Source organism: Trypanosoma brucei, chromosome 10 (assembly GCF_000002445.2).
Source record: "Trypanosoma brucei brucei TREU927 chromosome 10, whole genome shotgun sequence".
NCBI classification, from domain to species: Eukaryota; Euglenozoa; class Kinetoplastea; order Trypanosomatida; family Trypanosomatidae; genus Trypanosoma; species Trypanosoma brucei.
Window position 1 is genome coordinate 612181 of NC_007283.1, and position 24426 is coordinate 636606.

The window sequence follows — 24426 nt, forward strand, 5'->3', positions numbered from 1 at the left end:
GCTTCTATTTGTGTACCGATGCGCCTTTAGGTTTGCTGTCAAACCGTCTATAATAATAATTATTATTATTCTCATCGTTTAAACGTTATCAATATGATTTATTGATTTACGGTTTCTAAAGGGCATGCGGGCTTTTGAAAACAGCGGTGTGCCGCTCCTGTTTTTGTCCCCCAAAACCCAATGAATTATTTCCATGCATTTACCATCGTTTAATTATGGGGTGCACATCCACGCTGTAGAAATTGGTGGTATATCATTCATACAATTTAGTTTATGTTCTTATTTAAATGACTATCCTGTGTGTGTGTGTGTGTGACGATAATAATAAAAATGATGTTGTTGTTGTGGCTGCTTTTGCATATCTACTTTCTTATTTTATATTATATTATAATTATTATCATTATTGATTTCTTCAACCCCCACTTCTTGTACTTCATGGAATATATAGACCCCCGGCAACTGCATAGCAGTGCCTTTAAATATATAAAGAAATAAAAGAGGGACGGAACCATATTACCAATATATATATATATCCACATCCACATATATACATAAAACATATATATATATATATATCTGTTTCTTTCATAGTGTTAAGTGCAACTGCGGCGAGAAGACGAAAAAGCGTAGGGTTGAAGGAAGGGGAATGACTGATGTCTCGCTTCGACCCTTAACAACTCATAAATCGCATCGTCACTCGCACAATACGGGAGTGCTGGAGTGTCAAACTATTTTGCAAGGGAGATTCAGATTGAATGGTCTGCTGGGAAAAGGAGGATTTGGAGAGGTATACGCCGGTGTGACGGTTTCCACGGGTGAAGAAGTGGCAGTGAAGATTGCACCAAATAGAAAACGTCATGTTTTGGCTCATGAAGCGGATGTCATGCGTTCCATACAAAGTGCTGTTGGTAATGCAGATCCGCCAGGTATACCCACACTGAAATTCTTTGGTCATGATGGTGATAACACTATTCTCGTCATGAGTGTTCACGGGCCGTCATTGGAGAAGCTCCGCTCTGAGATGGGAAGGCTTTCCCTCAAAACAGTAGTTATGCTTGGTATGGAAATGATTGACAGAATACAGTTCTTTCACTCCACTGGATTTATACACCGCGATATTAAACCAGGAAACTTCCTCATGGGCGTTGGAAAGCACGCGCATGAAGTGTATTTGATTGATTTTGGTCTCAGTACCCGTCACAGTCATTCCGGTGCTTGGCATCGTGGAAGACCGACTGCAAGCAAGTTTGTTGGCACATCATGGTTTGCATCCCTTCGCACTCATCAGGGTTACGCACAGAGCCGCCGAGATGATTTGGAGCAGTTGGTTTATTCACTAATTTATCTCCACCGCGGAAAATTGCCTTGGACGGAGTTACGGCACACTGACCGAACTGAAAGGACACGGGCTATTGCAGCGGCGAAAGAAAATCTCTCTACCGCACAAATATGTGTGTGTTGCCCCCCTCAGTTTGAAGTGCTTCTCACATATGTACAGAAGCTTAAGTTTGATGAAATACCGCGATATGAAATGTGTAGGAATATCATTTGGTCTATTCTCCATCCATCATCTGCAGGTCCGAAACCGAGTTTAACGTATGAATGGCTCACACCAGAGCGGGAATGCGAGACACCAAAGTGCGTGTTTCCGGCTCTGAGGGGATCAGAAACGAAACATGGAACTAAAAACGATGAAGTGGCAAGAAACGATAGTGAAGCAAAGAAAAGTTTGAGGAGACGAATGCCCACAGCGAGTTCTACATCTCATACCGCCGGAAAGGGATGATGTTGGCTAATCATAATCATCATAATAATAATGATGAGGAAGTATTGGGGCGCCACAAGTATTTTTTTTCCCCCCTTCTTTTTCCCCTTTCCCCTTTCCCCTTTCTTTCTTCTTCTTATTCGTCTTCTTCTTCTTGTAAAATGCGGCATGTAAGGGCAACCTCTCCACCACACATAGGCTGGAAGTTGTGTGAGACCGTGCGGCCTCCTTTTCCACCGTCTGTCTTTTGTTGCTTCTGTTTTGTTTTTTTTTGATGATGATGATGATGGTGTTGTTGTTGTTGTTGCCTCTCTTTCTTTTTTTTTTCTTCCCCTCCTCTTACCGCCTTTCCAACACTCATTTCACTTTCAATTTTTTTTTTCCTGTCTCTCCCTCTGTTTCTTTTCCCCACGAACGACAATTTTTTATTACCTGTTTTGTTAATCAGTTTGTGTAATGTGTGTACTCGTGTGATGGGGAAAGATGTGGTGATGCAAGACACGCAATGTATGCTACGGTTCTTTTTTTTTTATTATTTTCCAGATCATTGTTCTCAAACAACCAAATAAAAACAATTATATATATGTATAATATATATATAAAGAAAAAAAGAAAGTAAATAAGTTACACGGAGAAAGAAAAAAAAAGGAGGAAGGGAGGAGTACTCAGTTTACTTCCCGATTTTGCTCTCGAGTTTTATTTCCTTGTCTTTGCATTTTGTATACTTTTTTTTTACTTACTGTTGACACTCCCTTGTGGAGTGTTGATTTGTAAGGGAAAAAGACAAGGGGAGGAGGAGAAGAGGGAAAAATTAATTTTTTTTAAAAAAAAGAAAAAAAAAGCACCCTCATGTGTGTTGTCCTTTTTTTTTCTTTAATTCCCATGCTACTATTCCATACCCTCGTTATTATTATTATTATTATTAACAAAAGCGTAAAAGGTACCCAAGCGTAAGCGCAGTGCAACCATTTCTTTTTTTTCTTTTTTGTTCTAAATGTTTATGTCTCGCTCAACCACCCCATGTCCAGTGCACCTCATGAAGGAAGGGGTATTTAATGAAAGAGAAAAAAAAAAAGTAAAGTGAAAAAAAAAGGAGAAAAGATAAAAAAAAAAAAAAAGGGAGGGAGGGAGAAAACAGGGCAAGAGAGAAAATGTGGAGTAGTTTTGTTTTTTTTTTTAAAAAAAAACAAGGAACGAAGAAGTGAAGGGGAAAAAGGAGAGAGAGAGAAATGTGAATATTTATGCTCCCGGTCTCTCTTTTCTTTTTTTTCTTTTTTTTTCTCCCGTCCTTTTTCCCTCCCTCCCTTTCTTGCCGCTTGTGGGGATTTTATGAGTTTATTTTGATTATTTTCTCCATCCGCGTTTTCCTCATATGTTCTTAGGTGCTATGGGTTCTGATGTCATTCCTTCTTATTTTCCATACCACTTTCTCTTCTTATCATGTTGTTAATCTCATGAGATATTTATATATTTATATATTTATGCCGATGAAGAACCGTTCGCCTTTTGTTGTTGTTGTTGTCGTTGGTGTCGTTTCAGATGTAACACCCTTCCCTATTGTCTTGCTTCCTCCGCTGTGAGGTCGCGTTTTTGTACACTTGTGGTTGTCTGTTTGTTTTTTGTTTTTTCTTTTTGTCGTTGTTGGGATTTTTTTTTTCTGTTACCACGGTTCCCATTAAAAAAATAAATATATATATATACTATACGATGTTACCACTTCGCTGATAATTTCTTCATATTCATTCGCGCATGTGGAAATCATATGGGTTATGTGTGAAGATCGGAACGACTTTTGTAACCGGTCCCTGCGTCTTATCTCAATTGTCTACTCTTGTCCCCTTTTTTAAAAATAAACCTTCCAACCTCTACTTTCTGTATCACTGTTATAATTCTTGAATAAGCAAAGAAAATACAAACGACAAGCGAATGCGCAGTGAAATAGTTTTTCTTTTTAAATCAAATAGAAAAGCAAGGGACTAAACTGTGTGGACCCGGCTGAGCACTGCGTAGGTGATTCTCTTTTATCGTACAACACAGGAGCAACCTTTTAAGAAGAAAGGACCGCCAGGTGCAGTTTGTAGAACTTCCATTCGCACAGGAGGGGAAAAAAGGAAGTGGATTATATTAGACTAAACCACGCGGGTCCCCCAGACAAAAGGGGAAAAGTAAGCCAAAATTCATCCGCTCGATATTTGAACGTCCCCCCCCCCCCAAATGATGGTGAACTTCCATCGATTTATGGTTGAAAAAGATATTGCGTGAAGCAACACATCCCTCCACCACCAACACACAACTCCAGTAGGGAACGTTTGGTTGGATTGTGTAGGCATAAACGGCCTTTTGCCCGTACCGCCTTGAATTTTGTAATGCGGGTGTGCCTATGCTGAAGTGTTGTGCGGACCCATCTAAAAGGATGGCTGTCAAAAGAGTTGGATCCCCATCCATTTTCCATCGTTCGCACCCAGAGGCCAGTTGCACTATTTCCAATATGTGACAAAGGCGGTCTCTTCCCTATTTTTCCTGTTTCCTCTCCCCTTCTTCATTATTTGGTATTGATGACGAGCGTGCCGTCGGTCCCACTCAAGACTGTAACCGTAAAAAACGAAATCAGTGTTAGTTCAAACCATACTTTCAGGTGAAATGGGTTTCTCCGCATCTCCGTTTCATTGGATGGTGACTAGTCTACACCCTGGCGATGCCGGCCACCTCAACGTGGTGCCCAGGGTCCAGTGCCCCGTATCATCGGGGGAAGCCAAGAGCCAGCAGAGTTCCTTTCATGGGGAACACTTCTGTGCTCCGGCTACGGCATCATACAGCACAGGGATCAACAGCGTCTTGCTGGGACACCGTTTTTCATTTGTCGGTCCTTGGGCACGTGCCAGCGTTGCCATCAGCAGTATCATCCGCACTAAGATGCTGCTGTCCGGTGATGTGGAAGAGAATCCCGGCCCGTCGTTGCGCCGGATGCAGTGAAACTGCGCCGGGCTATCTCAAGGAAAGAGATTAGCACTCCACAAAACCCTTGTTGATAAGCGGATCGCCTTTTGTCTGTTGAGCGAGACAAGGATGACGCCTGGAGAGGCGGCTTGCTTTAGCGTTGCTGGTTACCTGGCTAGTCTACACTTTGCGTCCAAATGGGTAGCGAGGAGAAACGAATAATACGGCGACGAAGCGAGGCCCAGGGAAGGACCACTTCAATGCGGAAACGGATTCGGGAATCCCCTCGGACCAAATGGTTTTGCGGTGGGGAGGCGCCCCGCGGAATTCCCAGACATCGGGGGGAGTGCGTTATGGTATTCTGTTTTCCTCTCCTTTAGGTCCGCGTCCCGACGGCGAGTCATAATACAGAGGTGTCCAAGCGTGTTTTTTTTTCCTTTTAAGGAACCACTTGGGGACCGAAAATGGAGGTCGGTGGGGGCAAGAAACAAAGAAGTTGGGGGAGCGAATGGAAATTGCCATGAAGAAAGGAGAGGTGGAGGCGGTTGCCCACCAGACTCCTTCCGCTACCGCTTGGGTGCAAAACACAAAGTGTTCCTCGCATGCCGAAACACCGCGGCCTCGGGAGCGCGGAGTCGACGTCGCGTAAGGAATTTGAGAAAACGCTCCGGAAAGTTCAGGCGAAGGGAAGCCGTTGCGCCTCTGGTTGCCCAAACGCTTCGGTTTCAGAGCTGGCCACGGGGCCCGGTTTGGGCTCTTCAACGAACAAATTGTGAATCCGCCGCTCTAACGAGTGGAATCTGACCGCGGGTGGAATGATGGAAAAGGGCACCGAGGCTTATATTTGCAGAATCCGGTGGCTTTTTAGCCCAAAACACACCTCAGGACGATGGGCAGGGTAATCGCTTGACGCCCCAGCTGGATGACGGTGGATTCGCCACCACTGCAACGATGGGAAGCGGGAACAAGGATGGGAAAGGTGTCAAGTAAATAAGGGATGAAAAAGCAAGCACAAACCTCCCATCGTGTAGGCGGCGTTCACGCGATGGGTGTGGAGACCTCGAGGAGATTTACAAACAGAGGCAACCACGGAACTGAACCAACTGAATGAAGCCATCCCCCCCCCCATTGTGTGTGTGTGTGGGGGGGGGGGGAAGGATGCAGAAAATAACGCGCGTGAAACAACCTTGCGGTGACGGAGAGTGCGCTAACATAAAAAAGAGGGGAAGGTGGTCTCAACAAGTTAAAAATAATGTAGGGAATACTGAGGCCATGTGCCTGTTTGTGGCACGCTGAAGGTGGCGAGGGAAATACATGGACAGGTAAATTGGAGAGGGCAAATGCGGAAAAGTGAAGTGAGATGAAGTGAAGCCTCCGCCAGCATTCTTCGGTATGGCAGATACCAACAAATCAGCGGCTGCATTGGACGGGAAATGCCACCATCCAATGAAACGGAGATGCGGGGAAACCCATTTCCCCTAAAAGTATGGTTTGAACTAACAGTGATTTAGACGGCGCCCCCTTTCCGATCCCTGTTGAGACCTCATACCGCGGTTGGTGATGAGAGGATTCCTGACATTATATTTGTAGGCGGTCGCGGACGTTCCCCTTCTCACAGCCATGCCACGTCCCACTGTTTTTTTTTCACCTTATCCTCCACTGTGGGTGTTCGTTGTTTTTTTCTTTTTTCCCTTACTCTCCATTTTTTTTTTTTAAAGTTCCAATTATCCCTCTTTCTGGTACCGAAACCACGATATTCATTGTGCGCCTTAACCGAGAAACGGCTGCGCCACAGATGGAATCCATAGAAGTGGATGAAGCGGTTCAGCAGCATTTGCTAAACTGCGTGTCTTACGTGATGGAGTGCGCACAAACATCAAGAAACGCCAAAATCCTATCGAGGGGGGGGAAAGTGGGGGAAAAGGTGGAACACATTGTGGTACGAACTTCTCCAGAAGAACTGTAAGACAAAATGTCAAGAGAAACAAGGCGAAGCCAGTCGCGATGGCAGCAACCACCATCTTCAAGAGCAAAAAAAAATTTTGTAAAGGGGGTATAAAAAGAAGCAAATGGACAATCCGTAACTTGAAAAACAGAAGTGTAACTATATAACTTTCACCGGTGCCTCCAGTTTTTTTTTTCTTGTTTCTCGTGCATCCCTTCCTGACACACATGCACATTTTGATGTGCACGTTAGTTGCATTGCTGTGTAACACGACCGCAGTAAAACAAAGTTCTGGCACCCACAAATGAAAATTGGGTAAAAACAGCAAGAACTTATATTCAAAAATGCCCACAGGCGTACTTATAGTCATTACCTCAGACTTAATATAAGCGAATGCATCAATAAAGGTATACTGCCTTTCCCCCGACCTACGAGAGGCATTTCAGGTTTTCATACCCTTTACCAATAGCATTGAATGCTTTTTAATAATAATAAAATAATTCTCCACAGAAGCAAAAGGGGGGTTTATGTCACTTCGAACATCCTAATGCTTTCTCGCGGTCCTATAATTCATACCCATAGCTTAGCTTAAGGAACCTCTACGAGAGAGGTGCGTCACTTTCAGCACGTTAATGCAGGCGGTTCGAATGTATAAATGAGACGTTGCCTTGCTAGTTATTGTTCCATGGGAGGATTATCTCCACTCATAACCCCTCGCCCCCCAAAAAACAACACACAAAGACACTGAGATTCACCACATTTGACAACATTCCCCCTAAAGGGTTTAAAATGTTGAATCCCTCTCGCTTCTGCACGCAGGTCCCGTGCTTGTAAGTACCGTGACCCCTAGCAACAGCTCCCGTGCCCTGCTTCGTGCAGATTAAGGTTTGCACAGTCGCTGCTGGCGGAGTTGTATCATCCCCCATTATGTACATTTATCTACGCATTACCGAGCACCTTCGCAATACATCCGGAGTTTTGGAAACTCGGTCACATAAAGTCAGCACGGACCCTCCCAGTCCCTACGCACTTCCCCTGTGGATCTTTTTGCTCTCCAGTGCCTTTGCGTTTTCTGCTCTTTCCAGACGGAGGCGCGGATCCAGCTGAGGTGGCACCATTCACATTTGACGAGGGTTCACGGCCGCGTTGTCGTCAGTGGGGAGTTTCGGAAGTGGGGTCAATCTAAGCTTGTAATCCTCGTCATCGAAACAAACTTCTTCCCGCGTGGGGCAGATGATGCTGCCTTTCCAGAGGTGACGACCGAGGGGCTGCACTGTAGCACCGGGTTTACACGTCTGCCAGCTGTGGTCTAGCAAAAAGCGAATCTGTAGCTCTTTGCCAGTGCAGTTCGTACGGACACAAACGTCACCAATATCTTTATTGGAAAACTTCAAATTGACACCCTTCACACATCGCGAGCCCTTTCCAACCTCACTGCCACGCAAAAACTTCGACTGACCATTGACGCAGTTACCGCTGTTGTACTGAACCACCATCGGGCAATGGTCCATGAAACGGGACTTGCCACCAACCCGTGAATTTCTGAAGTAGCGGAACTCGGCGGGAAGTTCAGTTCGATGTGTACCTAGGGAACACTGGCCGAGTCCGAGACGGTCATGGGTACAAGTGAACAGACGGCTCTTCCATAAATGATCGCAGAACGTGTCGGGGTGCTTTGACTTTCCTTCCTGCAAGCATTTCTCCTGTAGAAAACTACATCCACGATTTAGGCCCCAACGCGTCTTCTCTGCGCGACTGAAATTGACGCGGTAGTGTCCCATACTTGCGAACACCCCTAACGACATCACAGTTAAATAATTCAAGTTCCCATAAGGGGCCATCACGTCCTCGACGGCATTGCGTTGCTCCAAGTGTGTTGCGAAAACGCCGGGGCCTCCTTCATTCTCCATTTCGATACCCGGAGCCGTCGAGCAATTGAAGTGCTTCCGCGCGACACGCTTCGCAACCTCAGAATCGACCAACCACGAGGTTTTAAGTCCGCGAATGCCTCCTTTCTGTTTCATAATTCCCCTTCTTATGAGGATATCTGCTTGGAAGCCGAGAGCGTGTCCTAATTCGTGTGCGATAACTCGCACAAAGAAGTCAGTTTCGGCAACGTACTTGGGGGATATGTTGACAACGCCAGAAACCGGGCGGCCGTCAGTGAGCATTGCGCACACGGAAGCCCACGCCATATTCCCTATCGTTGGCCGAGCCGCCACGTATATACTAACATCACCTTCAAAACCATTGGTGTAGTGACCCTTGGGCACCTTGAATAAGCTGCAGTATCCAGCGTATGAGGATGGTAAAACAATCCTCCGGTGATATCTCCTTACCAACAGGCGATCCGTGTGTAATTTGATTGCCTTTGGAATAGCGACCTGCACGATGACGCGCTTCTTGCGAACTGTGAGAACATCCCCCGCTGTACAAACAGTCGTCTTCCCACTGACGAGTATGCTACGGACATCACCTGCCATCGTGCAGAAGCGGCTGGGGTCATTCAAGTCTTGCGTGTAAGCTCTGATGCGAATTGGTTTCCACCTGCTGTCAATCTCCCCTTGCCCGTAATCATCAACGTTATTGGTGTATTTAGGTTTCTTATCTACGGATGCAGTTCTTGCACTAATCAAATCACCGCCAGTGGTACCCTTCGCTTCTGATTCAGGGGGCATAGTACCTACTATCGGCACATCATCTGGATTAATCGCAGAATGATGACTTCCGCACCAACCACGGGGCGTATCGCCGGTGCCTTCCTCTCCCCATTGTTCCTCTGGTGCTTCCAAATGTGTCGCTGATGCTTCCACGTGCACGTGTGCTCGCAAGTGGTGCGAGACGAAAGCGGCAAATATGCACCAAAAGATAGCGGTTCCTAACAGTTGGGTCATCTCTCGCCCTTTGCGACTTTAAAAACAACCTCTCTTTCCTTGTTTTTCAGTCTCAAAAGCAGCTGGACGGCGCTGCGTTGATGTACGCACGTATGGATAGTGGCAGATATTTTCTCTGTATTCACCTAACGTGCGATATAACCCTTCACCACTAGACCTACTACTCCCTCTACCTCACTTAACCAAATTCAGCACGTCGAAAAGTGGCGTCGGACTAATTTCTTCTTCTATGTGAAAACGCAAAAACAGAAAACAACGGAATCTGGGGTCATTGTTCACTACCCCCGTGCGGAACAAAAGCCCACCAAATGACTTGTAAATGGAGGGGGAAATACCACATAAGCAACCCCTAGAAAAAAAAATACTTAGTGGCATAATGACAAAAGTTTTTTTAAAAAAAAAAACAGCTAGCCGAAAGTATAACAGTTTTGCAACCTCTCGCTTTTGCCTTATCTTGCTGTTCACATTCCCACTAACTGCTGCGGAAAACGAATGCGTATATGTCAAAAAACAATGACCAGCAGTGGCAATGCAAAGCGAGACCCCCAGAGGTCTGTGAGTGCGCATGGTTTGCATTCTAACGGTACCGCCTGTTGGTAATTAAGCAGCAAAATAACACTAGCTTCTGGGGTACGCATGCCCGCACCTGCGATAACAACCGAATAATTGTGGTGACGCCTCTCATAGAAACCTGAACTAATGATGTACAACCCACAGTATCACTTTGTAACTTCTATCCACATGCACGACGACTTGAAAGAAGATGGGATAGGAGAGGTTGCTCATTTCTGGGCTACACAGAGGTGTAATGCATGTCATGTGAATGAAATGCTAAGCGAAGTAACGTCACTGTAACGTCGCTGTATGCGCGGCACTTCCTCGCTCTGACGCCAATGCGCCTCCACATCGTCACACCACACAAACGCGTGGCATTTGCTAAAATGTTTTCATCTTTATCAACCATAGATCAGCGGCATATCCGAAGAATGTGCTAAACCGGCAGGTGCATCAAAGTAAACCGCTCTAGACGATCACAGAAATAAGTTGAGAACTGAACGTCACATGCTATAAACAAAAAATATATTACATCTGACTCAATTAATGCAAAGAAGAAAGCGGGAGCAAGACGGAAAAAGAAATTAAAAGGATGAGCCGACAAATGTAAAGTGGGCCTCTGGTTTTCACACACACCAAGACAACAGCGCAGAATCACGGCAGCAGCCTATACGGCAGACAGCCTACATGCCGTCCATTATGTTTTTTTCGACGCAGCCTACACCAAATAGACATAAACGAACTCATGCTTGCGGGAGCTCGACAAAAAGCTTTTAATGAGGAAACCAAAAGGGGGAGGGATCGGCACCAGCGCCGAGACATCGTTCAGGGCACATGCACAAGAAACTAGCCAAATATAAGAGTGTGGGGAGGCCCAAATAAATTGGATTAGGGCATAAGAAAAAAACCAACAACAACACACATGTATACACATAAATGCAGAGTACTACTCGCCCCTATATAATCAAAAACAATCAGTGTTATACCTTACGGTGTATGCACATACCTCATGACGGCCTAGTGAAAGAGAAAGGGCACGTATCGGGTAGGAAACATGACAGCCACAGCTTTCCATTCGCTGGTTGAGTGGCTTTATTTCCCCCTTCGTTAGCAGAAATAAAAACATATGTGTGGTCGGACACAGCCAAAGTAATGAAGAGGAACCCTGAAAACATTTTCCTGAAACAAAAGTCGCATTAAGCAAAGAAGCAACTAAGCAAACAAAAGTGGCAAGTTGGTGTGAAATTGCCCCTCACATGCACCCCGCAGCCGCTGCCGTTGCGCATGGCTGCGTAGTATTCCTTTGTTGCGGAACAGGGGGGAAGTTGTGAATTCAAGGGAGGAAGTCCAACAAATAACACTGTTGGTGGGTGAGCATAGGCATCCTTGCCCACTCACAAGAACTAAAGAATAATAATAGTGATAATAGTAGTAGTAACGATGATAAAAAATAAATGAGGGGGGACAAACAGTGGGTGAGATAAATAATGTGTGAGGCAAATAGGTTAAGAGAAAAACATGATTCAAAGCTGTTGATTGAGAACAAATAAGATTCAACGAACAGTCGTCGCTACAATAGTCAGGGGTCTCCCCCACCAAAGATGGAAAATGGTACATTAAGGAAGTAGACATCAAGCGGAATAAGCACAAACAGGACATACATGAACATACGTAGAAATTTGTATGCGTACATAGGCTCGTGTGCGTGGGCAGCGGTGGGTAATGAGCTCGCTTGTTCTTGGATTTGGTAACCGTCTACGGACTCTACGTTTTTTTTTTACTTCCACCCTCGCCGGTAGCTGGGTCTCCGTGCCCCTCAGGCGTGGTTTAAGAGGAAGAACCGCGTGGCTGGGTAATGACAATCAGCGAGGCGCTCGTTAGCGTACTGAACGTATGATCAGCGCCACTCGACGCGCAGTAATCCACAACGTGCCCAACCTTCACTGCGATGCGCCGTATGACCTCCTGGTAGTAGCTGTCATCCCAAATGGCAGGTGGCTTGCGCGGCAACACCACACGCCAGCGCTCACAGAAGGGTAAAAGCGCCTTTTGCCGCTGAGCACGCGCGAAAGTACCGAGTAAAGCGTTCAAGGAGGTCACTATAACTTGGGAAGACTCACTCAACTCCGCACGTGAAGAACTGTGATCACTGGTAGAGAGTACCGAGCCGTCTGTACCGTCATTCAGCACGTCAACATCCCTGTCGAGACGAAGTGCTGCGAACTGTCGACCAGCTACTGTATTCAGCTGGTACATCTCAACTGGCTCCGGTACGCCACGCAGTGGTAAGGCACCGAGGGCGGTTACGTCAAATTGCTCACGTTCCATGCCGCTCATCGCAAGATAAGTGGCCCGAGTCAGAAGCACCTGCCCACCGTTGGTGACACTCTCTGTCCGCGCAGCCATGTTAGTTGTGCGCCCATAGTAGTCATAACCCTTCGTCACTTCATCGTGTCGGATATCGCATAACCCCGTGTGGATTCCAACACGTACACGCAGCCCGTTCCACATTTGGCTGTACGCCTCATCGGCGAGGTGAGCAGTTGGTGGAACATAATCATTTTCCACCTCAGCTCTCTGTTCCTCAAACTGCCGGTAGGATTGGTCAAACAGTGTGGTTCTCCAGTTGTGAAGGAGGAATGATCGCTGCAAGTTGCACGCAAGTTGTACAGCCGCAAGAGGGCTCCTACACGCGATCATAAACGAGTCCCCGATGGTCTTCACCTCGTAGCAGCGGTACTGCACAATAAGGGAGCGGATCAAACGATGATGCGTGGCTACGGCGTCGGGCATTTGCTCAGGGTGTGCTGCCCACTGCGCCGTGCTGCCCTCAATATCCGTGAAAACAATGGTAACGGGGGCTGTTAGTTCTTTCGGGGCGTTGTCATTGTCGCGCCCGCTCCGAGTTGCGAAGTACAACGGCACCGCAATAAAGAGCAGCACAAAAAAAAGGAGAACAGACCCAGCAATAGCACCTGCTAGTTGCGCCGCTGTAAGGCCATTTGCGTTGGGGTCCACGTAAAACATTTGTGGCGTAACCGGATCTTGCAACACTGGCACACTTGAATTCATCACACGCGCCATGGACCACACGGATATGTTCGTAGCACCAAAATTCGAGATGCAATTGGCCGCCGCGGCAAAACCTGAAATCAGGCAACTTTCTCTGTCGTAGGTGCCATACCGCATGTCGTCAACAGTGATTGAGGCTTCCTCAAAGAAGAGGTCGACCAACAGTTGGGAGGTCACCTTTTCCATTCGACGGATATTTCGCTGCATAAGCCGCTCAGTGGCAAAACCTAGTAGGGCCAAAGGGGTTCGGTGAGGCGGTTTCACAACTTTGTGGAACTTTCGAACTGTTTTCGATTTTGAATCGGTGTCGCCCCAGTGGGGAAGGTTGGTTGCGAAAAGAACACGCTCCGCACCCGCGCTACCGTTGAAAACCCCAACGAATTCGTCGTACATCAGCATTACCTCGGAAAACTGGACGAAAATACGCACATCTTGATGAGTACGGAGGTACTCTTTGACTATCGGAATATTACCGCTGCCAATACCAAGAAGAAACACATCGCCTTTTGCTGGGAGGTATTTCTCCAGCTCGCCCACGTCCCTAAATATTTTACTGGAGGAGAGATTTGCGCGAAATGTCACTAGCGTCCTCGTCAATACCTCCGCTATCTCAGCACCTTCTCGACTATAGACAGCCAAATGAACCGGTCCTTGGCGGTTCTTGGACAAATAGCTCACAAGCACGTACAGTTGTTGTTCCAATGTTGGCGATAGGTGGATTACATTACTTCTGAACTTGTTCAAACGAGGATCCATGACAATGGGATCGATGAAGGTTAAATTTTTCACGGTTAACATTTCCTCGACCACAACCCCAAACACCGCTGTGATGATACTGTTTTTTCGCAGCTCAACAAGATCATTCATGGATTGTTCTGTGGTGCTGCCAACCTGAAGCATAATAAGTCTGTTGAGTTCGCCGACATTCAAAAGTGAGGCTGTGGAAGATATGCCATGATAAAACTCCAGCGCGGCCCTGAGCATCGTGAGGTTGTCGGCCATCCTCATGATGACTCCACTAAGCGGAGGGTGCAGTTGGATGGCATTAGAATAACAGTGGTCTCGGCTCGTTGAGAAAATCCCTGGAAGGACATGTTGGAAGTGATAACCTTTAACAACTTCTTTCATAAACACCTTTTTGCCACCGCGGTTGCAGTCGCAGACGGCACCCTGAGCGGCGGCACCTGTGGCACATTCACCACCGAAGTCTCCAATTACAAGATCATCGATCACGTAACGGCGTTGGTCGTACAATGAGTTTATGAACGAAATACGGTCGCCCAATTTTGTGTTGCTCCTAAGAGCACGCATAAGTACCTCACCCGCAATCCATCCGTACACCATTAGTTCCCCATCTACATCGTTGGTGAGGAAGTGATTCGAGTCGCTGAGACCTGACCATTCCGGATGCCGCGTTAAGTAATCCCTTGCCTCATTCTGGAAGCGTCTGATTGCTCCGAAGTAAGTTGTCTTGGCAAGCGGATTTGTGCCAGTTTGGATCAAACGATGAGGTACAAACGATACATTGCTCGCTTCCAGGGCCTGCCTCCATACAGCAACGAGTGACTTCTGAAGCAAAGAGGGCGCAAGCAGAACAGTAGTCGCGGTCCGTTGGTCGGACACTAACCTCCCGACAATTTGTTTGGTATAGTCGTTTATCCGAGTGAACATAATGGCGGCCTGTGGAAGATTCTGGGCAAACTTTTCCCACTCTGCTTCGAACGCCTCACCGGAGGCAGTTTCTTCAACATCATTTGGCACAGTGAACAGACAACAAAGCTCGTACCCTAGTTGGGACATTAACTCTGTTGCTCGAGAATGCGCTGATGGCGCCCCCGCCAGGCTTTCAGTGTACATAAAACCCAACCGCAGCACGCGCATGTGATTAACAGCATAGCGGATAAGGGCTACCAGCTCAGCGCTTGGTTCAGGTCGCAAGAAGTATAAGTTCGGCAAAAACTTGCGGGATTCTGTCAACTCTGTTAGCGGAGCGAAGGCTACAAGGTTGTGCTCTTTCAACACCTTGTAAGATTTCCTTATGTTTCCCTCCCCCATCGGACCGAACACAACCAGCAAACTTTCACTGTCGTCTGCGTTTTTCACATAATTCTCCAAGTATTCTGCTGCGGAGACGTTATATGAAGGAGGCCTAATAACCGTGACGTCAATCCCTGGCACTACAGTCCAATTTTGCGCGGCCAAGGAAGCGTTAAACCCCACATTCAAAGAATTTATGATGTCAACAGTGGCGCCTGCGGAATTAAACATAAGGGACAAAACTTTCACAGTCATCCTCACCTCATGCCCCCCTTGCGCCAGTGAACAGGGGACGCACAACGACAGGAGTATCCACAGGTGCAACATTACTCCCGGGAAAATACGTAAGTGGCCGACAGAACCAGTCCCAACGCTTCCCTCGGTTCCTGGACGAGTGGAGAAACGACGACGCTGCTGTGCCCTGCGTCCCACTGTCGATTCGTGCATGGTGACGGTCGTAATTTGGGGGGAAATACGTTAACAATCCTTCTAGTCAAATAATTAAGATGGAAAGTACAATGTACAAATGGGGTTGCGTTGTCAATAACAAAAGACATGAGTAAAACTCAAGGAATCCATCACTTTACAGGAAAACGATGTCAGACACCGCGCGCACATAACCTTAAAATAATAAAAACAATGCAAGTCGAGAGTGGAAAATTGTTCATCACCTCCAAATCACCACTAGCTCTACCTCTGAACCGCCTGTGAAACATATGTGTGTAGCACGCACTATGAGTTCACACAAACAAAACTTTATCGTCGCTGTATCGCACGAGACGCAAACACAAAATACCAAATACTGTCTGCTTCTATGCCTCAAGTTCAACGGTAACCAAATAGAGGCCCATCAGCAACATACACCGGCACTGTGGGAAGGGCAATAACCCTTTTCCACGACTGCAAAAAGAAAAAAAATTGCAACAAACGAACCCTTTAATACAACAGATAGCGGAAACAAGTTCTCTGTTCCGCTTCAAGTTCCAACGCCAAACACCACCTTTCGCCCAAACTTTAGATGTAATTAACCCCTTAGGACCCGCTTGCACAAAACCGTAAACTTCGATGTGCAAAACACCTAGAGTTTCCCCCGAACACCGAGCAAGGAACTTGACTTAACATACACGACAACTACAACTCAGTTCCCGTAGGAGGAACACAGTGTCATTAAAGGAATTAAATTGTAGGGATGTTCACACAAACACCAAACTGACCAACTCCCCCAAAAAGCACCAACAGTTAGGAAAAGTTCTTGATCCGTTTCAGAGACGCGTAAACACCGAACCAAGCATCAGCTTCTATATTCCCAACAACCAAACCCAACCCACAAGGCCCCCTGCCTTGCCTCCAGGAATAGCACAATGCGTCCACCACTTCTCATCGAACATATCACCTTCAGCGACTGTTGGCCCTTAAAGCAAAAAAAAAAAAAATCGCCGCGAAACGGGAGATAGGAAGAAAGACCAGACACGCAACACATGTCCAACCCAAAGTTCATTGGCGATCCGTTGGCTTGCTGGCACGACACCGCGAGAGCCGTTAAAAAACAGGAAGATGCCCATCATTGCAGCAGCGAGAACTTTGCCCACCCTGCTAAAGCCCATAACCGGGTCCTCTTCCTCTAACAGCACACCCATTCGATCTTCGATATGCCGTTGCACAATTTTGCAAAAAAGAGGAATGACATTGAGCCTCCATGATCAAAATGACATTTCAAAGATAAAACATTCCCTTTTAACCCTTATTAAGAGACGAACATGGAAACAAAGAAACAGATCAGTGTTTGAAACTTAACACAAATGGAACAAGTGTATACTACCTTAACGATAGCCACGAAACGCTTCACCTCAGCTTCGTAAGCCCACAATAACAAAAAAATGAAAACGGAAAATAACACGAAACGTGTTCAAATTATGATTCACCTTTCTCTTATTAAATTTCCCCCACAGTAGAAAACCTTTTAATTTAAGACGCATTTTCCACTTGCGACACCCAGTTTCCTTGCACAATAACCCACCATTACTCCACAAAAAAAAAAAAAAGAAAAAAAGTAAGCGGTTGCGCCCACATCTTCCAGTATTTGGGGAACATAGAAGGTGGACGCTCACCGCGTCAGTTAAAGGGGAACACGAGATCAAAACTTCCTGTAGATCCTTGGAAAGCATCTGTCAAAATATGACTTCACGCACTTTCCTCTTCAGGATGCACCTTTTTTCCGCTCTTTTCCTAGGAATAGAAATTCCCATTTCCCCTTAAGAAGAAGCCCTAGTGTCGAAACATGTAAGTATAACACAAGCTGTTCTTCTCAAGCAAAGAAAAAAAAAATTCACATCTCATTCTAAGAAGTAAAAAACAACAACAACAACAACAACAACAAGTGCAAATGTAAATAAATGTGTAAGCACACACTCATGCGTGTGTTCATGCATAAGTATGCACACCCTCGGCTATCGTGTTCTGCTATATTATCCTTTTTAAAAAAACGCACCTGCTCTCCGTCGGCTCAATACGAGTTGTAACAGAATAAAAAGAATGGAAATTTCACTCAAGAAGGGTCACATGCACATCTTCATTCCAGGCCAAGAGGACTACAGGAGCGTCCGTTCCTGCGGAAAGAGTCCCTCCAGTGAAAAACGCTGCATCAGATTGATGGGTTTGGATGCACTCAGGTGTGGAACTTGTGTGAACCCCCTAGACTTCAGCATCTCACGGGTATGCACAAGTAGATCCAAAAATGTGAGCGGCTCCTCTCTCATCATCATCGCAGTGAGACAGAAGGTGGCAGCACCACCGGAATCTTTCCCACTTTCATAAAAATCTTGGGTATTGTCAACGCCCAACGCTGCTTCATCATCAGCACAGGCAGATATCATTAGAACATCCGCCTGAACATCGTTATCTTCACGAACCCGCTTCATGCCACATGAACCACTTCCGTCCTTAGAGCTGTCACAGACATACGCGTACGGCAAGTCAAGCATAGAACCGGAGTGCGAGCAGTCGAACACAGCTGTGAGTCGTACCCCCTTCGGCAATTGCGAAACCAATATCTCATGGATTTCGTTATCGACAATACAGCCATTTTCCACGTAATCCATCGGAACAATACATTGGTCGTACTCTTCACAATCGTCGTCTCTTGCGTTAGCACGCGTACCGTGACCCGAGTAGTGAAAGAATAGAACGTCATTAGGTTGCGCATCTTGGGCGAGCCAAGCCAAATACCGCAAAATATTGGCCCGCGTCGGCTCACCGGTACGACCTGGAACGTCTTCTTTATCAGCAAGGATGACTACCTCAGTTAGGGGAAAGTTCCTCTTCTGAAGTGCTCCGATCATCATCATAATGTCGTTGCAACAACCAGAGAGCTGTGCCTCTGTGTTGCCATAGTTTACTCCAATAAAGAGGCCACGGACAGCTCCCTTTGGCTGACATGAAATCTTCCACGGCTGAAAACCTTTAGATTCCTTAGCTTCCGTAAGTGTTGCCTCCATATCAACTTCTTTTGGCCGCTGTTGTCTCCCAAGATATTTCACAATATAGGGAACGGCGTTCTTAAAATAATTAATAGCAAAACTTATTAAATCGATGTGACCTTCAGCCACCGTTTCCGCACCCACTTTCAATGCAGTACTGACGCAGCCTCCCATGTTTTCAGGAATTCGCAAAAAATATAGATATATATCCCTTCTTTCAGAAAAAAAAAAAGAAAGCAAAGAGACGTACACTTGGCAAAAAGGACGTAGCGTTAATCAGATTCGACATGTAGATGTAAAACAAACTCAAAAGCAGAGAACAGACAACAACAAATTATGAATGTAAACACGAACAGGAAAAAAAAAAATAGTCGTACCACGTGAGTGCAACACTAATGTCGCTCTTCAAACGATCATTTCCAAACAAAGTCTCAGCAACATCCAACGCACCGACTTTGTAAAAATATATGGTAAACACAGTATCCGCAACACACAGCATTATTGTTTTCTTTTTTTGAGAAATTAACAACAAGCCACTCCACTGAAAGCTGGACACAGCGCCCGGTGAATCCCTTGATTGATAGACACGATAGCAATCTGGCGCCTTCTTGTGTTCCAAAGCCTCTTTCTATCATTTAGCAACCGTATTCGTTCACCACATCCAGAAGCAACATCGCAGACATCAAGAAAGAATGAGCTTTCCGCCCCTTATTTACATTTTTATCGAAATATAAAGAAATCAGATAAAAAACATATGCCCCAGCACAGTGGGGGATCATAATCTGGGCTAACCTTCAACGTGACTTTTGGATGGACAAAAACAGAATTTCGTCCTCTTAACAGAAATTAAGAAAACAAAATATGCCACAACAGACTCGGTCTTGCCCTCACCGTAAAGTATTTGCACAGAATCGGTATAATTTTAGCCTGCACCCCGCACCAAAGACTCTTGAATTAACAAAGACCGCCCATTATGTCTATAAGTATAAATGATAAAGACCCTTACAATTTTGTTTACCACAACTATCATTTTTTTTTTTGGCGTCGATCGGTCCTTTCACAAGCCTTTTTGTTCCTGAGAAAGAGGGGAAGAGTTTAACGTAGAGGAATAAAGGGTTTCCACAAATGTTGTATCCTATTTAAAGAGAAAAAGAATTCGGCAGCCCATATCTATTTTAAGATAAATTAATCACAGTCTACGGCCATAGTGGCCATATGGGCAGTCCCCATCAGTTTTCCCTCCAAAAAGGTAACAAAGATAAAAAGAGTCATATTATTTACTCGCAAACGGTTTGTGATTTACTGTTACTTAGCGTAAAAACAGGTGTTAACGAGGAACATTTAAAAAAAAAAACACGCACTTACGCACGTTGTTCTCATGCCTACAAAGAAGCACAGTAGGTTTGTATCGTTACAACAGAAAAAATTGGTTCCCACATCAGATGTTTATAAGGTGAGGTACAACCGACAAAATTGGTTCTACGATCACTCCCAAATAACTTTCACTCCTTCTCAATAGTGTAAACGCGTGGATTTGCTTAGGACATCATCGAAAGTAATGGTACACCAGGGAAAGCAATCGGTATTAAAGATTGATTTGATATTCCGTAACGAACTTTTTTGCATGCACTTACCCAAACATCGCTGGGCCTGTACTCCAGAGCCTTATGAATTACTTTCGTCATCATTTCTCATAGTTGATGAGCCAAAGTGTGTCCACCTCATTGAAGCTCCCCTGAAACAGCTGCTAATAAAATTCGACAGAAAAGCGTTCTTTTACGACACCGTTTACTCCTAAATATGGGAACAATAATCGTTTTGAGGTATATGTATATTAGCGGTATCAAATCTAGAGAATACCGAAAAGAACATGTGCTTGCTATCAAAACCGATTGCTTCAGCAGGGGATACACTTGTTCTCTTTTATAGTAATAATTTTATGAAAGTGACAACGTACAGTCGTATCCGCGGCGATTTGGGTATATTATAAGTTTCAACTGCGCAACTTTTTTCCATGTTCTTCTAAAAGAAAAAGCAGCATCACCATAATTATAACTTATAAGAATTTTTTTTTTCAAAAAAAAGAAACTGCACGGGAAACGTTACTCATTTTCTTTTTTTTACGCATGCTGTTACCAAACAATCTCACTTTGACTTCACTCTGACCCTGTGAATCGTACTCACCTCCTATTTGTACTTCAAAGTAAGAGCAAATTAATTCTTCTTTACGGCGCCATACAGTTCCTCTACGTGAGCGGAGTTAAACTCCGCTTCCAAAACACGCCGAGTGATAGGTCCATTATGGCACTCAAGAGAAGGGTTGGGTCACATTTCTTTCCACATTTGCTCTTACACAACTTCTGTTTTCCAACAAGACGATCCGTATACATACCATCCATTTAACTGCTTGCGACGGCTATGCGGCTTTGTTTTTGGTCGCATGAACTTTCTGGACGGTTCAGAATACTTTCCTCAACAGTTCCCCCTTATCGTTTACAACCAACACATATTTTTTTAAAAAAAGGTAATCTCCACTATTGACACAAACGCGGTCGCCGGAAGGGAAGGGATAATGGCAGGTGGAGGAACCATACACCTACCCGCTACATCCCTCCCTAACGACTCCACCCTTGTTGATGCTGTGTGGGTGAGCCGAACACCGTTCCATCCTCCATTCAGGTAACAAATCTTCCTCACAGCCCAGGGTACCACCTTTCAAAAACAAAATTTGTTCGCCACACATACAAAATAAAAGAGACGTACCTTCGGGATAACGCAGCACACATCACCCAGCCTCAGAGGTTCAAACCCTTCTGCGTTTTTTTTAATCATGATACAACACGACTCCCAAACTTTTGGGGCACTATTACGAGAAGCTCCCCCCTGCGAATACAGAGACCGCACGCCACTCCGGCTGTTGCCGTTCTCCTACTGTCCCCGCAGGGCCACCCCTCGGCAAGCACCTCAGGCACAAGGAAGACAAAACCAAGCACTGCAACGTTGAGCACCTGTTCTCTAACGTACCCAACGGTCCGACGATATCCCTGCCCGCGTGATAGTCCCACTAAGCTTCCCTACAACCCTCTCCCCCTGCCGTCTCAACACCGCATCGCCTCCAATATGGGGAGGCTGCTCTGCACGGCGGGTGGATCACTGCCTGACAACCCATGACACAGCCGCGTATCAATTTTCGCACGGGTGATGGAGAACTGGAATCCAGAGCGGTTCCCCACGTCTCAAGGGGGTCCGCGACCCGTAGCCAAAGGCAGAATAGAGAAATGGGGAACACCATGCCATTTTAAAGGAATCTCCTCCGGTGGTTCTTGGTGGGTTCTCCCGCTAACGCGGATCACGTCTGCTGCAGTTGAGGCCGTGTGCCCAGTGTGGAGTGCTGGTTTTTTTTGTAGTTTTGCCACTAGTTCCGTTCGGGATGTGCCCTCCCTCAGTCGAGAAGTCCGCTTGGGCACGGTCAGTTTTGTTTCCTGGGTTAGAGCTGTTGCGGTGTCAGAGGGTCATATTGGGATCGTCCGCTGCACGTCCCCTGCTATATTTATATGATGTGGCAAATTCTTCGGTACCACTGTGCTGCGCCACGTGTTTTCCGGAGCTACGATGCGGGTGAATCTGTTGTTTTACTAAGGGAACGGGTGCCGAGGATGATGTAATGTTACAGACCCGAAATTGAATGATCTGCTTGACCACCGAGAGTCCCCGCGCATCGGGCGCTATCCTACTTTTGGTTTCCCGAAGGGTTGTGGACGAGATCCCCTTCTCTATTTGTGTTGGAGGGTTTGTTCAGTAGGGACAACCGCCTTCTGTGGCCCAAGGTGAACCTGGGATCCCAGGCGCGACATGCTTTTCTTCTTTATTACTGTTGGTGCTCAGGTCATTTTCATGTGTGGTTACCGGTGTTGCGACCTGGTGACCTCATTCTTAAGTTGTAACGTTTTTGTTTGTGATGTTGAAGCACCTCCCTGTGCTGCCATCGTGCGTTGCAAAGGTAGATGCAGCTGTTGAACGTAAGTCCCACCTGTTTTTTTTTCCGTAGGCGTCGGAGTCCGTTCCCATGTCTACTACGTTTTTTTTTTTTTGGCGAACAGAGTCGGGCATCGCATACATTGGGCTTTTTGTTCTTCGCTTATGTGTTGCGTTTCTTCTGCACAGGTACGGAAACGCGAAAATTGGCGATATGACGTGGAGCTGCCTGAGGGGATGGCAGGGCTCATTCATTCGTTTTGTAGAGGATATGGAAGAGAAAGCCTGGTCGGGGATACTTGTTGATCGGCATATGCATGTACACATGTTTCTTTTTTGAAGCTAAAGAAGGGGGAACCGATTGACTGAAATAAGGAGGAGTTGAAAGGTGGTATTGGTTGCGTTGGAATGTCATTACTATTTTTTTTTTGTGACATCACCACTGGCAAGTGAAGGTGTTGTACACTGCCGTTGTGATCAATGAACCTCTCGGCAACGTAATACTGTTTGAGAGAAAACTTTGCTTCCTGCAGAGATATACTTTTCATCACTGACAGGGTGAGTTTGGGCATCGCGTAGCGAAGGCGGTGGGAATCACCTTTTACTTCCCCCCTACTATATGTAGGTGCGTAGTGAAGGCTTGGCGGTTGGGTAGTTCTTGGACTGAAGGCGAATGCTTTTGTGCAGGGACAAGAGAGAAGGTGGAAAACAACAGAGAGGGAACATGGTGGACAACTGCAGTGCTTACACTTCCCGTCGCTTTATACACAGGTTGTTCTCCGTCTTCTTTTTTTTTGGGGGTGGGGGCGGGGAGGTGTATTAGGCAATACACGGTTGTGTTTTCGCGGGTGCACCTACTTACTGATTGTCATGACCCCCTTACGGGGGTCCATACATATGCGCATGCGTCGAACAGTATATTTCGTACGCAATTTCGTTTTTATTGAGCCCCCACCCCATTTAGTGGGGAACTGTACATGACCAGCAAATGCCTTTCCAACAGCCGTTGGCTTTAGTTGGAGAGATAGAGGGAATGAAAATTACCTTCTCCATCGACTCATTAAACGGATTGTCTAATAGGCCACTATTTGCTGTTTAGGAATGTCTCTAAATTTATTAACTCTCCTTAATTTCTTTTTCGATGCTGGAGGGGAGTGAAATCTATTTAAATGTCTTCGATAGCTGAGCTCGTACCGTCGGTTGGTCCAGTACGCTCACTGTCAAAGAGGTAATGCGCCTATGGGGAATCTGGAGCTCGCTTCGGTTTCGTGTTGAGTTTCGTGAATCCACAGAACTATATGCTTTTACAAAGGGTTTAAAACCCCCATTTTTGCTGCATTTCTGATTAACCTCTATATTATTACTGTTACGGCAACGTATAAGGTGCCTCTTTTTTTAATATAAAAATCGTACCTGGTCGTCAATGAGCGATCGCCAAGTGGTAGATATCACGATGATGCGGCTGTGGGGTGTACAGTTGGCTACTCCTTTGCGAAAAATATTAGTGCCCTTTAACTTAAAAGAAACGTAATGGTTGGAGCTTTGGGTGTGTAAAGTCTTTTTTGTGGGCTGCACGAAGCATGTTGAAAACAAACATTCAGTTTTTTAAAGTTGTGTTCACCGTTGCCATTGTAGCGCTTTTTCTGTAGTTGATTTAACCACCCTTTGCCTCACACATTGTGCAACAGGTAATGAATTTTAGTAATCATACTGGTGCTACGACCCGTTAGTTTTTGAATTGGAGACAGAAGGGCTCTGTTACTTTTTTTC

At 45.8% G+C, this 24426-nt stretch overlaps 6 protein-coding genes across 6 annotated transcripts, besides 19 other annotated features; 1 reads left to right on the forward strand and 5 right to left on the reverse strand.

Annotated features, from left to right (window-relative positions):
• Positions 1-48: 48 nt before the first annotated feature.
• Positions 49-70: a sequence feature (AT_rich).
• A 300-nt stretch (positions 71-370) lies between these two features.
• Positions 371-398: a sequence feature (AT_rich).
• A 121-nt stretch (positions 399-519) lies between these two features.
• Positions 520-576: a microsatellite.
• A 70-nt stretch (positions 577-646) lies between these two features.
• On the forward strand, positions 647-1786 carry Tb10.70.5340 (protein kinase, putative; the record flags this gene model as incomplete). The annotated part of the gene is made up of 1 exon (XM_817400.1): positions 647-1786. One exon carries the CDS (start codon positions 647-649, stop codon positions 1784-1786), a length of 1140 nt encoding a protein of 379 aa, XP_822493.1.
• Positions 1787-1892: 106 nt separating this feature from the next.
• Positions 1893-1921: a microsatellite.
• A 91-nt stretch (positions 1922-2012) lies between these two features.
• Positions 2013-2072: a microsatellite.
• A 256-nt stretch (positions 2073-2328) lies between these two features.
• Positions 2329-2365: a sequence feature (AT_rich).
• Positions 2366-2426: a sequence feature (GA-rich).
• A 145-nt stretch (positions 2427-2571) lies between these two features.
• Positions 2572-2606: a sequence feature (AT_rich).
• Positions 2607-2669: 63 nt separating this feature from the next.
• Positions 2670-2690: a microsatellite.
• Positions 2691-2823: 133 nt separating this feature from the next.
• Positions 2824-2883: a sequence feature (A-rich).
• Positions 2884-3020: 137 nt separating this feature from the next.
• Positions 3021-3047: a microsatellite.
• Positions 3048-3224: 177 nt separating this feature from the next.
• Positions 3225-3248: a sequence feature (AT_rich).
• A 23-nt stretch (positions 3249-3271) lies between these two features.
• Positions 3272-3300: a microsatellite.
• Positions 3301-3439: 139 nt separating this feature from the next.
• Positions 3440-3465: a sequence feature (AT_rich).
• A 987-nt stretch (positions 3466-4452) lies between these two features.
• Positions 4453-4701: a repeat region.
• Positions 4453-4869: a repeat region.
• Positions 4870-6471: 1602 nt separating this feature from the next.
• Tb10.70.5300 (hypothetical protein) lies at positions 6472-7017 on the reverse strand (the record flags this gene model as incomplete). Its single annotated transcript, XM_817401.1, has 1 exon — positions 6472-7017. One exon carries the CDS (start codon positions 7015-7017, stop codon positions 6472-6474), a length of 546 nt encoding a protein of 181 aa, XP_822494.1.
• Positions 7018-7126: 109 nt separating this feature from the next.
• Positions 7127-7149: a sequence feature (AT_rich).
• Positions 7150-7765: 616 nt separating this feature from the next.
• On the reverse strand, positions 7766-9541 carry Tb10.70.5290 (major surface protease GP63; the record flags this gene model as incomplete). The annotated part of the gene is made up of 1 exon (XM_817402.1): positions 7766-9541. The coding sequence occupies one exon, from the start codon at positions 9539-9541 to the stop codon at positions 7766-7768; it is 1776 nt and encodes a 591-aa protein (XP_822495.1).
• Positions 9542-11502: 1961 nt separating this feature from the next.
• Positions 11503-11546: a microsatellite.
• Positions 11547-11923: 377 nt separating this feature from the next.
• Tb10.70.5260 (receptor-type adenylate cyclase GRESAG 4, putative) lies at positions 11924-15652 on the reverse strand (the record flags this gene model as incomplete). Its single annotated transcript, XM_817403.1, has 1 exon — positions 11924-15652. One exon carries the CDS (start codon positions 15650-15652, stop codon positions 11924-11926), a length of 3729 nt encoding a protein of 1242 aa, XP_822496.1.
• Positions 15653-17556: 1904 nt separating this feature from the next.
• Positions 17557-17582: a microsatellite.
• A 211-nt stretch (positions 17583-17793) lies between these two features.
• Positions 17794-18855, reverse strand: Tb10.70.5250 (metacaspase MCA4; the record flags this gene model as incomplete). The annotated part of the gene is made up of 1 exon (XM_817404.1): positions 17794-18855. The coding sequence occupies one exon, from the start codon at positions 18853-18855 to the stop codon at positions 17794-17796; it is 1062 nt and encodes a 353-aa protein (XP_822497.1).
• A 3759-nt stretch (positions 18856-22614) lies between these two features.
• Positions 22615-22983, reverse strand: Tb10.70.5240 (hypothetical protein; the record flags this gene model as incomplete). Its single annotated transcript, XM_817405.1, has 1 exon — positions 22615-22983. The coding sequence occupies one exon, from the start codon at positions 22981-22983 to the stop codon at positions 22615-22617; it is 369 nt and encodes a 122-aa protein (XP_822498.1).
• Between the last annotated feature and the right edge of the window lie 1443 nt (positions 22984-24426).